The sequence below is a fragment of the Notothenia rossii genome (assembly GCF_949606895.1).
Source record: "Notothenia rossii genome assembly, chromosome: 1".
NCBI classification, from domain to species: domain Eukaryota; kingdom Metazoa; phylum Chordata; class Actinopteri; order Perciformes; family Nototheniidae; genus Notothenia; species Notothenia rossii.
The window spans coordinates 59,082,644-59,095,326 of record NC_136912.1 but is presented as its reverse complement, the minus strand read 5'-3'; the positions used below and the strand labels follow the sequence as shown (position 1 = coordinate 59,095,326).

The 12,683-nt window shown below is 41.2% G+C and overlaps 1 protein-coding gene and 1 long non-coding RNA gene across 2 annotated transcripts; one reads left to right on the top strand and one right to left on the bottom strand.

The window, feature by feature from the left end:
* Positions 1-62: 62 nt before the first annotated feature.
* On the bottom strand, positions 63-3,526 carry dr1 (down-regulator of transcription 1). The gene is made up of 3 exons (XM_079642237.1): positions 2,635-3,526; positions 2,339-2,502; positions 63-1,291 (listed from the first exon to the last, which is right to left on the bottom strand). Exons 1-3 carry the CDS (start codon positions 2,852-2,854, stop codon positions 1,145-1,147), a joined length of 531 nt encoding a protein of 176 aa, XP_079498363.1. The 5' UTR covers positions 2,855-3,526; the 3' UTR covers positions 63-1,144.
* A 5,069-nt stretch (positions 3,527-8,595) lies between these two features.
* Positions 8,596-12,463, top strand: LOC307014387. Its single transcript, XR_013801213.1, has 2 exons — positions 8,596-11,864; positions 12,330-12,463. It is a non-coding gene; the product is annotated as an uncharacterized lncRNA (long non-coding RNA).
* The last annotated feature ends 220 nt before the right edge of the window (positions 12,464-12,683 follow it).

The window sequence follows — 12,683 nt, the reverse complement described above, 5'->3', positions numbered from 1 at the left end:
GTGAGAGCAAAGAGGGGAGGGGGAGGTTTGATAAGGTTTCGTATGATTAGAGCACAAAACAATTGTCTATAAAACGTGATTCCTTTATTGCTTAAAGAATACAACTTTGTAGCATAGGTGAGTGAATGTGTATCACATCAACGTCACTTGTCTTTACACTGAGGATTGACCAGTCACAATGCAAATGTTTCATACTGGACCCGGAGAGGGGAAATAACAAATTCAGCCTGGATATCAAAGCATCTTACAGAGTCATATGTTAATCATCCTTAACATTGTTTATACTGACCTGGAGCCAGCAGGGAGAATCACAGTAGCACCTACACCTTTAAAAAAACACTACCTCCGGCTGTTAGTTTATCTTTGGTTCTATGAGACAAAAATATACCGTTTCTGAAAGGTGTAGCTATGTAGCAATACTGTGGGTGGTTCAAGGTAGAAAGTAAAGCAACATAAAGTTATCTTAATGGCCTAAAAATTAACCCATGACAATTTCCTTTCTCTATTTAACAAAAAGAAATCCTATATTCACAACCACTCAAATGAACCTCTTTTGAACCAATGTATCAACAAGGGGGTAAAGAAAACACTTTCTGCCAAGTGACCATCAAACCACATGATAGGAGAAATCCACTGCTCTGAAACCATTCAAAAGCAGTTCTCCTACACCACCAAAAGTGAAGTACAACTGATAACATAATCAAGCTATCTGCTGCAGTACCTGAAGGAGAGAAACACTTTTCTGCATTATCACCAAAAATCACTGACATATCCCAGGCAATGTCTGCCTTCTGTTTCCACAACACATCCAGAAATCTACAACGCACAACATAATATCCAGAAATAATTAAACAGAAGAAGGGAAAAAGTAGGGAAGATGAGACTGATTTAACACTTCATTCACAGCCTCTCAGTCCAAATCATCATGGTGTCTGACTGAATGTGTGGCAATCTTGGAATCCCCCTTCATTTTTCTATTCAGTGTTCATTCCAATGTGCATTATCCATGTTGCACTGGTGTACAGCGGCGACTGAACCGCCTCACGTCTCTGCCGACGACAGCACCGGGGGGGGGGGGGGGGGGGATTAGGGTGCCGCCGCTGTCCCAGGAAGGAGTTCAGATGTGTAAACCGGCGTTCTGGGTTCACATGTCTTCCTCATCGTCTTCATCCTGAGATGACCCGGCCTGCTGGGCGGCGCTGGCGGATGCAGCCGCCATCTGCGCCTGCTGAGCCGCCTGCTGCATCTGGAGCCACTCCTGCTGGGCGAGCTCCGCCTGCTGCTGCCGCGCCTGAGGAGCACAGAGGCATGAGACAAGAGGAAACTGCTGAGTGATTAAGGGATAACAAAGAATCACAATGGGGATATTATTAACTTAATAGTTTAGGACGCGTATGATCCAAACATTACAATGACTTGTTAAATCCCAAAAATAAATGTATTAAAAAATAAATGTAATGTAATCATTATCAACATTTTATGTAACCAAATATTCTGTTTCCTTCAGTATTTGTTGGTGTGAGGCTTTTCAAAAAACTATTTGTATAGCTTTATGTTGCACCTTTTTATTGTTTGCAATTATTTGTTACATTCAATTAATGTTGTTTTTAGGGTGACTTCTGTCCTTACTCATTTAATAATCAGACAAACCACTTCATTAAAATAAAAGTTTTGGTTGAACTGTTTTTATTAGATTTGACAGTGATGGCAGTCATTCAAAAGCTTCATACCTCAATAAAAGCTGGTGTAGTCCTATATTATACACAAAGTAGAATTGTGTATATTCTCCCATTTTATTAGAGAGCAACCAGCTGTGCGAGGGGACGGGTTGCACGGAAAGTAGCTTTGCTGATGACAATATGCAAACCTTAGCATCAGGCCTCGTCTCGCTAAGCGTTTCTCGCAGGAGATATAAAAACAAAAAAATGTCTTTACATTACCCTAACATGTTGTTACATTTCTTGTGAAAGGTGAACCTCACCTAAAGACTGGACTTCTATATGCCACTAAAAGAGCGACTGCACATATCCTACCATAATGCATCAACATGTTCAGTTGAAAATATAGATAAGTGTCTCAATTATGAGAAGACAGCATATGACCACACCTCTATATGTTTGGCTTTTATCACATACTGTCTTATGCATTTCCTCTTGACTTACACACTAAGATAGTAATCTTACAATATACCACATGTTATCAATGTTACTGCAGGCATTGAAACATATTGAACATTGATAACCTATTGCATTAAACCATACACTTATTTCCTACCCCAGATCTACATTGGACCATGCACAATAAAGTGGAGATCCACAGCATGGACTTTGAATCCTACCTTGGCAAACAGTTCCTGCTGTTGTCTGAGCAGCTCTTCCTCCGGGATCCCCAGGTTCTCCAGTCGAGAGCTGGCCTTCCTCCTCTTCAGAGCCACAGTTTTACACTCCTGCAGGACGTCCTTCACCTCCGTGATGTATGATGCGAAACCAAGGCTCTCTAGGGCTGTGGTGTGAAAACGAGACGAAAGCGAAATGATTACTCTGTGGTTTAAAATGCAAGACAGACGCACACCCTCTTGTGTCCATCAATACAGAGTAGACAGATGTTGATGTGCAGAGACAGAGCAGGACTCACCATTGATGACATGCTCAGGAGAGATGGTCTTCTTGTCGGACTTGTTGCATATTTCATTGGCTTCTGAGGATATGAGGTGTATGAACTCGGTGCAGCAGTTAACCACCAGCTCCCTGGCGTCGTTAGCCACTCGGACGTTAGGGAGAACTTCCTTGATCATCTTGTTGATAGCTGCTCTGGGGATGGTGAGGTCGTCGTCGTTTCCAGAGGAAGAAGCCATCGTGGCAGATGAAAAAAAACACAAACCAGCGAAATGAAACCTCTTGACTGAAAAGTACAAACGCTAGCAGTCAAATGCAGGTTTCCTTGAGTTTCTGGAGTGTAGTGGCCTTGTCAAGGCAACGTCAACATGAATTGAAATGTCATCAAGAAAATAAATCGTTTCCTCAAAGTTAGCCGGTTGGCTATCTTGCCAACTAAGCTAAAGAGCGAATTTAACGGCGTGCAGTTTCTGCACAGCTGTTAAACGGAATGTGACAGATAATTAAAGGTCCGAGAAACGTTGAAACAAAAATAAAAGAACGCATAAAACGTTAATACTGGGGGAGAAAATGGCTAGCTAGTCTAGCTAGCTAGTAGCTGTGGTCCCTGTCGCAAGAAAGCCGCAACCCAGAAGACAAGCGAAAGCGGAGTCTGAGAGCATGGCTAATGCTAGGCTAACAATGAACCGCCCCGGCCAGGTCTAACTAAATAGTTGACTGGGTAGAGACAACTACTAAAATAAAGTGGCCATAACACTGCAGGCTACTGTTCTATGCATCGATCTAGTGGGTCGAACATGTCAAGCAATCGTAAAGCTTTCAGCAGTTAATTGAACATTTTGTATGCTGGGTAACGTTAGCTTTTTAACCGGATACAACGTTAATGCCGGATACTATGTCTTCTTCATGATTAATTATTAACGTCTGACAAACCATCCCAGAGGCAAGACTGCCACCGCCTGACGGGAGTGTGGAACAAGGGTTCTTCTTCTTCTTCTTCTTCTCTTTTTTAATGGCGGGTCGCAAACAGCTTTTGGTTGCATACCGCCACCTACTGTACACGAGTGTGTATCATCATGTCAGTCCTCTAATAAACCAGCATATCAAAAAGAAAACCATAAAATAAAATAAAATAAAATAAATAAAACAAAACAAAAAACAAATCATCCATGGTCTACTGTTAAATTATTTTCCCTATCCCAGTTTCCCTCAAAAAGGTGAACAGTGCTTTTCTGATAGCTCTTACTCCTTCTCCTTCTGTTCCCAGAATACCCGCTACATTCCACTCCCTCTCTGCCTCTAAAACTGTATCCCTTAATTTCCCTCTTTCAACTCTATAGGTGACACAATGTAATAAAATATGTTCCACATTTTCCCTAACTCCACAGTTCCCACACTTGTCACTGTCACTTTTCCCCATGACATACAGCGTACCATTTAATGCAGTGTGATTTAGTCTGAGCCTAGCTATCATTACTTCCTCCCTTCTGTTTCTTTCTTTATAAATATTAATTGTAATTGTCTTTTGCACTTGATGGTATTCTTTGCCTTTCTGGTCTTTCTCCCACCTTTTCTGCCAGATCTCCATCCCTTTCTTCTTAATAACTGCTTTTCCTTCTCCTTTTCCAAGTTGAACTGGTAATGTGATTTCCTTTTGTAGTGCACTTTTTGCTAATCTATCAGCACACTCGTTCCCTTTCACCCCCTCATGCGCAGGCACCCAGCAGAACTGCATATCTATGCCGCTTCTGTGAAGTCTTAACAGGCTGTGATTGATTTCTATGAGTATGTCTTCTCTGGCAGTTGTTGTTGACTGTATGCTTTGTAAACTGGATAATGAATCTGTGCATATCACCACCCTGTCTGGTCTGACCTCTTCCACCCACTGTAATCCTATTACTACTGCCAGCATTTCTGCTGTATACACTGAAAGTTGGTCTGATGCTCTTTTTGATATTGACACACACTAAATTCTGGGATATATATACCAATTCCGACACACTCTTCTTTGTTTTTAGAACCATCTGTATATATTTTGAGGTAATTGTGATAATTATTCCTGAGGTACAAACTTGTTTTGAGTCCTACTTCATTTATTTGCCACTCTCTTTTCTTTTCTACAATACTCACATCTATATTTACTATTGGAAAGAGCCATGGGGGTACACTACTGAATGGATTTGATGGTGAAAACTCTAACTCATGCATGCCGTATGTCCTTATTTTTTCTTTATTTGTCCATCCAAACCCACGCCCCTGAAACTTAGAATATTCCCAGCACTCCTGTAGTATTTTGTTTGTGATATTTCCTTCCCCACTTCCTTTTAACCTGACCCAATAAGCAAGAGCAATTTTCTCTCTTCTTAGCTCCAATGGAGTCTCTCCTGCTTCAACTAATATTGCATTAGTAGGGGTTGACTTAATTGCACCTATACACAACCGTAACGCTTTATATTGTAACCTATCAATTTTTAGTAATGACGTTTGTGCTGCTGCTGCATATATTAAACACCCATAATCCAGTGTTGTCCTCATAATTGCCCGATAGATGTCGATTAATGCCTGTTTGTCTGCCCCCCAGTCACATCCAGCCACTGCTCTTAATAGGTTCAACACTTTTTTGGATTTTGTTTCCAAATGTTTAATATGAGTTTTCCATGTACATTTACTATCTAACCATAGCCCCAGATATTTAAATTCATTGACCTCACTCATCGGCTTTCCATATAATGTAAGCTTCTCAGTCTCCATCTTGCGTTTATTCGTAAATGTCATAAAGCAAGATTTGCTTGCTGACAGCTTGAAACCCCAGTTGTATGACCACTTCTCCACTTTCTTTATAGCTTTCCCTATTTTTTCAAACACATATGGAACATTTCTTCCCCGTATCCATATGGCCCCGTCATCTGCATATAGTGCAGATTTTATGCATCCATCCAAATTACTAAAAATGTCATTTATCATAACATTAAATAATATCGGGCTGATTGAACTCCCTTGAGGAATACCATTTTCTATACTGCACTCTTTTGAAACCTCTGCCCCTACTTTAACTCTGAATGTTCTGTCTGATAAAAAAGCCATGATCCAGTTATACATTCTCCCTCCAACACCCATTCTACTCAATTTGATGAGCAACCCATCCCTCCACATAGAATCATAAGCCTTTTCAATATCAAAATATACTATTGCCATAACCTCTTTCATTTTCACTGTCTTTTCCACCTCATTGCTTACTCTAATCAAAGCATCTATTGTGGATCTTCCTTTACGAAAACCACTCTGAAAATGACTTATTAACCCTCTCTGTTCTAAGACGTGTGATAGTCTATGCACTATCATCTTCTCCATCCATTTACATAAGTGTGATGTTAATGCTATGGGTCTGTAATTATTGGGATTAGCAGGATCCTTCCCTGGCTTATTAAATGGCAATATAACTGCCGTTTTCCAACTCATTGGTAAGACTCCGTTTCTCCAGATTTGATTAAATAGTCTCAGGACTAATTTGAATGTTTCCTCTGGTAGCTGCCGGAACATGGCATAGCATAGCTGGTCTTGTCCTGGTGCTGAGTGTCCTGTACCTTGCAAAGCTATTTTAAGTTCTGCTATTGAGAAGTCTACATCAAGAGCTGAATTATCATCCCGTCTCTTTTCCCTCACATTTTCATTTTCTCTTAATACACACTCTTTTTGCTGTCTATGTTTGTCATCAAGGTGTTCCCCACTATGCACCGCATCAAATGCCCTACCTAAACATTCTGCCTTCTCTTCATTTGACACTGCCACTTTCTCCCCATCAATCAAAGCGGGAATTTTAACCGACTTCCTTTTCCCATTCATCCGTTTAAACATCGACCATACATCCCCTAACTTTACTCCTCTTCCAATGGTGGAACAATACTCTCTCCATGACGTCTTTTTTGTGTATTTTACTGTTTTACGGGCTACTGCCCTTTTCCTTTGATAATCTGAAATATTGTCTTGTGACAAGTTTTTCTTTAAAGACCTAAATGCCTTGTTTCGTTCTTTAATAGCTCTGCTACATTCCTCATTCCACCACGGAACCACTTTCTTCCTACCCTCTGTTGTTCTTTTAGGTATAGTTTTATTTGCTGCTTCTTTAATGTGCATTGTGACTTGATTTGAGCACTCCTCTATACTTCCTTCTAATGTTAACAATTGCGCTGACTCCTTACAGTAAAGCCTAAATGTTTCCCAGTCAGCTTTACCAAAGCACCACCTGGTAAATACACTCCCTTCCTGTCTACATACCTTTGTATTGATGATTGTGAAAACTGGGTAATGATCACTTCCTATGGTAGAATCACTTTTAACATACCATTCACATGATTTAACTAACCTATCCGTCACCAGTGTGAGGTCCAAACATGATTGTGTCCCCCTATTCACGTCTATTCTTGTTTTTTGTCCATCATTAAGGCAAAACAGTGATCTTTCCTCTAGCATTTCTTCTACGACATCCCCATTACTGTCTGTTTGACTGCTTCCCCAAAGGCTGTTGTGAGCATTAAAGTCACCACACCATACTTCCCTTCTATGAGCCGTCCCTGCTATTGTCTGTAAGGTTTCAATGTCCAGATTTTTACACAGGTTATAGAAATTGATAAGCTTTATGTTCCCTTCTTTCCTTGGGCTGCATATTTCTATTATGACACATTCCTTGTCGTCAGGGGATGGGACTACCCTATAGGCCAGCCCATCCTTTATGAAAGTAACACACCCTCCACCATTTTGATTGCTAACTCTATCATATCTGATAGAGCTGAACCCTGGAATCATAAAGTCTAGATGAGGTTTTAACCAAGACTCTTGCACACAAATTACATCTGGCAATGTTTGTAACTCATAGACATATTTTTTAAACTCCTGTCCATTAGCTATGAGGCTTCTAGCATTCCACTGGAGTATGTGAATTACCATTAACAACGTGCTAACCCTCATCCTGGTTGTCCGTTTCTCCCACATCTTTTGTTGCTAGTAATTCATGTATCTGGTCTGCTTTTATATCTCTAATGTTAAGGAATTTCTCCGCTGCCTGCACGATGGTTTTGATTCTGTCACTTTTCTTCTTCATCTGTGCTGCAACATTAATGGTATGGCAGATGAATGTCATAAAGTTGACTTTCTTTACCACGAGAATGCTATCATCTTCTTTAATTTCCACAGGTACTTGGCTTTGATTTGTAACCTGCCTTTCTGAAAGGTTGCTACCACTCTGTACTAAGTTTCTTTGAACCCTTCCACTAGAAGCCTGATTGTTTGCTTCCGTTTCCCTAACCTTCTTTAGAGCTTCTGCATATGAGACTTTACTGAGTACTTTGACCCTCTGAGCTTCTCTGGCTTCTCTCTGCACTACACATCCACCAAACGCCGCACTGTGCTCTCCTCAACAATTGCAGCATTTCATCTTTGCCTCTTTTTCACATTTCCCATACTCATGTTGGCCTCCACATCTCGCACACCTTAGTTTTCCTTTACACTGCATTGCTGTGTGTCCCATTCTTTGGCATGCATAGCATCTAAGTGGTTTTGGGATGAATTCCCTCACACTGTAGTTCATGTATCCTATTTGCACAGATTTCGGTATATTTTTTCTCAAATTGAATAACTACTGAAAGTGTTTCCTTCAATGTGCCATCTCTTTTGCTCATAAGTCTGTTTGCCTCAATAACTTTTCCTCCTTTAATCTCCTTTTTAACATCATCCATAGACATATTAAGTGGAACTCCAGATATGACTCCTCTCAACATTGCCATTGCTCCTGGGATATGAGCCTTTATTTTTTCCCCACTGAGTGTCGTCATTTTAAGTATTTTTCCCTGCTGTTGCTTGCTGGTTGCTTGTATCAAAACTCGTTTGTTGTTCATAAACTTGGCAAATTTGATTTTACCCATTTCTTTCTCAATTGATTTTGTCAGTTGAATCGGTAATGCCCACCATCCCGGTTGAATTCTATTATAACTTTCCACTCCTGCTCTAGTTCTGTATTCGAAATTGCTTGTTTTCCATTTTGACTGCCTTTTGGTTTTTTGTTTAAGCCTGCTCCACTCGACCAATCCGACCAACTTTGTGTTCTTGGTCTGCTAACTTTTTCCCTCAAAGCCCTTTTCTTCCTCACAGCTTTGGTTTCCTCCCATTCCATATCAGCTCTTTGGGTCCCATCTGAGCTGGTTGACATGATGATACAGTCAATGTACAGTTTATGCTAACCAGTCCAATGCTACCATTTCTGTATGTTTCGATGATTTCCGACTCTCTCTGAACTTTCTGCAGCGTGTCTCCAACTTCACTTTCTTCTTCCGGCTTCCTCCGTCCGTTTCTCCCTCCTACCTATCGATATTTCGGAGATTTATCGTTAAGGTTGTCCTGGAACAAGGGTTTGTGCAGGGAGATGTTCTTGTTCTTGTTCTTCTTTTTCTTTTCTTTTTTCTTCTTCTTCTTCTTTTTCTTCTTCTTTTTCTTCTTCTTCTTTTTCTTTTTCTTCTTCTCTTTAATGGCGAATCGCTTCCATTTGGAGCATATACCGCCACCTACTTTTGAGTTATTAAATGTTCATACTTTCAGCTAGACACTTCATTCCAACTTTCAAATGATCACAAGACCGTCAGCTATTCAATTCCTATTCAGATTTTTGATATCTTTTAAACTTTTTGAGATATTGAATGTAGTTTGGAGCTTGGTAGAGAGGCCTTTTTCAGATTTTAACATTGGAGTGGATGGAGCAGCTCGTTAAGTCTAGAGTGCTTTGATCTCAAAACAGAGTGCAGCAGTGCTTAAAATTCTCCCCCAAAGATATTTTAAACTTGCCATAATTCCCGTACCCTCCACTCCTCAGACATATTTCTTCATGAAAAACGTAGGAAAACCTCTCCTAGGTTGGAAAAATAAAATAAAATAAGAAAAGATATTAAACAAAATGCCTCTTGAGGGCATGAAGAGAGAAAAAGTCCAGCTAGCTCCCAATTGATTGCCATGTTAAATTGTTCCAGATCTTTTTTCAGAACAGAGTGAAGTACACTTTAGACCAGGGGTAGCCAACTCGGTGCCCGCGGGCACTGTTGGCCGTAACGGCCCGTCTACACTACAGGCACGATGCTTGGCATCAGCCAATCAAATCCAGTTTATGCAAATCCCGCCAGTGCAAGCGCAGCCAATCAAACCGCGTGCAAGCTGGGAGAGCCAGACCGCAGTTCATTTCCTCATATTCCAAACGAGATATTACGGTAGCAAATCACCCGGTTCTTTACGACCAGAACTATTTACCGGGATACAAACCGGAGGAACCAGGCATGGAGGGAGGTGGCAGAGACAGTGGGTGAAACTGGTAGGTTTTTCACTGTTTGGAGAGTTTATATCCAGTTTACTTCGTTTTAACATTGCTATTGCTTTGTATGTCGGGCGCGGGAGATTCATGTGATTGGTTGTTGGTCGCGTTGCTCGCAAAAAATCGCCAAGCTTCAGACACGCCCAGCTTCAAGATGTTTTGATGCCCGTTGTGTAGACGGGCCGTTGTCGCCCGCAGGGGGGAAATTGGTCGCCCGCGTGCATGTTCTAAAAATAGCACAAGTCACCATGGAGCTCCGTCTAAAAAAATTATTGAATACATTTTTAATTTTTAAAATGACAATATTGAATATAACATTTTAAAAGCACACATTTTGTATGTACATATGTAAGTGAAATGGAGATTTGGTGCGGGAAATTGAACTCTGACCCCAGATAGGTTCAGAGTTGAACTCCACGCACCAAATCTCCGTTCCACCTTTAGCTGAGACCAGCGCCGTATAGAGCTCCTGCGGATGATGTCACATATGCTGGTCACGTGACGAGAAACGAAGGGGGCAGCCATTTTGGCAGTAATCGCGTCAGTAAATTCATTGGCAGGCACTGGCAGACTGTCGAGGATGGTGGATAACTGCTGTGCACCAGGTTGCACAAATAGGCGTGGGAAGAAGAAAGGTGTATCTTATTATCGCATTCCAAAAGACGCGGAGAGGAGGGAAAAGTGGATCGCAGCGATTAAAAGAGCCAGGAGCCGTCTGAACAAGACTGAAAGATGGGAACCCCCGGCCGTTTGCTTTCGCTTATGCAGTGATCACTTCATATCAGGTGGGTGAAGGAATACAGTACAATGCTACAAAAAGTTTCTGGTCAGTTTAATTTTTACCGAAGTAGAATCTAGCACCCAGTTATTATAGCTAACGGACTCTGTGATGTCCCTTTTTAACTCAACAAGTCTGGCTCTGGTGCAGCCTAGCCAGTTAGCTTGTAGCAAGCTAGTGGTAAACAAACCCGTGTTGAAAATATTCCTCGGGACTCGGGGAGAGCAGCTCTCCCCGAGTCCCGCTGTGCAGTTGCAGTGGGCTCCCAGCACAACACCGTCGTTCCTGACCACCACCCATGGCTTTAGTTGACTTTCATTAAGCCTTTGGGAGTGATTAACCTATATATGAAATTCAAAAATAGATAAATAAAGGTTAAAAACGCCAGCCACTTTGGTTGAGTACGTTCAAAAATACAAACTAGTTTCAGACGCACTGCAGTAGCTATCCAAGCTAATAAACAAACATGCTAACGTGACACTGCCGTAGCTAGACAAGCTAATAAACAAACAATGCTAACGTGACACTGCCTATCAAACTGGAATAATTTAATACTTACCCTTGCAGTGATGATGCCGAAGTTTTTGGATGTAAGACTCCACAGTTGAATGTTGTTTACGAAGCCGGACTGACACCATTTGTAAGCCTCCAAGCTTTTGTAAGCTCTGAGGGAGTCTCCTGAGTACACTGATGGAAAGCTTACAAGATAGCTGTGGATGTCCGCGTAGCGCAAGTCGGGTACATCGTCTTCAGAGCAGGAGGTTATGCTCTTGAAAAGCACACCGGGTGCATTATATGGGTTGCTTATATTTAATCTTTCTAATTTTGTACTATAAAGCCGAATTTCACTTGAATTAAAATGAGATGTATACTCGCACGGTAGGAAAACGCTGGCGCCGGTCGTCATGTTTACTGCCAAAATGGTGGCTGATAACCAAAAGTCACGTGACCGCAGGAGCTCTATAGACTGAGAGTTATGTCATCTCCGTTCACTCCAATGGACCACTTTTTTACAGCAATGGCGGATCGTGGAGCCTCTCAATCGTTCCCCGGAAGTTAGCGCCAAGGCTAGCAGAGCTGTAGAGTTGCAGCATAATAGACCGTTCGTGACGGACTTTTAAAGGTAAGAAGAAGCTTAAAGATTTATATTGTGGATATTATCAGTACATCTGATTCAAATTAACATGTGTATTAAAGGATGTCAGTGGATTATCCCTAAATTAGTAGATTTAGGGAACGTTTACAGATAACAGATTAAGCTAGGATACCATACCATAGTACCATACACTATACCATAGTGGTTGAATACACAGTATTAGGAAACACTTTATACTTACTGGACATGTTATACTCATTATATACTGTATATAAAATATGACCAAGAAAGTGAGACAACTTTATAGAAATTCATATCACATCTGTTACTGATGCCATTTGTCATACTTTGTTAAACTCACAAATAATAAAGTTCCATAACTTCAGTTGGGAACAAAGACCACACCTTATCTCCCAAGGCAATTTCCCATCCAATAGGTGTCCTATATAGGTGTGTATAACCCTGTCTCCTGTCTGTTACTCCCTCTTTCAGCACAAGAACCAGAGGGGGATTCAATGGAGCCTGAATACCTGCACTGAGACCCTCACCCTGCACCCTGAGTCTCAACTCTCAGTGTTTTTCAAGCCTTTCCCTGTTTTTTTGTATTAAACAAAACATTAAGCTTTCCCAATGGTGTGGTTTTCGTTTTGTGAAAAAGTGCAAATGCAGTTGTTTGTATACAATAACCTAACATATTTTTTTTGCTGTTGGTCATGAAATTGCTCCTGCTGACTTGTGCCAGCCATTTTTTCCTCCGCTCTGTGTCAGTGGGGAAACCGTACATTCGTACTCCTTTCTCAGAGCGATTTGAGCATCCCCAGGCAGCACAGCAAACCATGGTGGCGA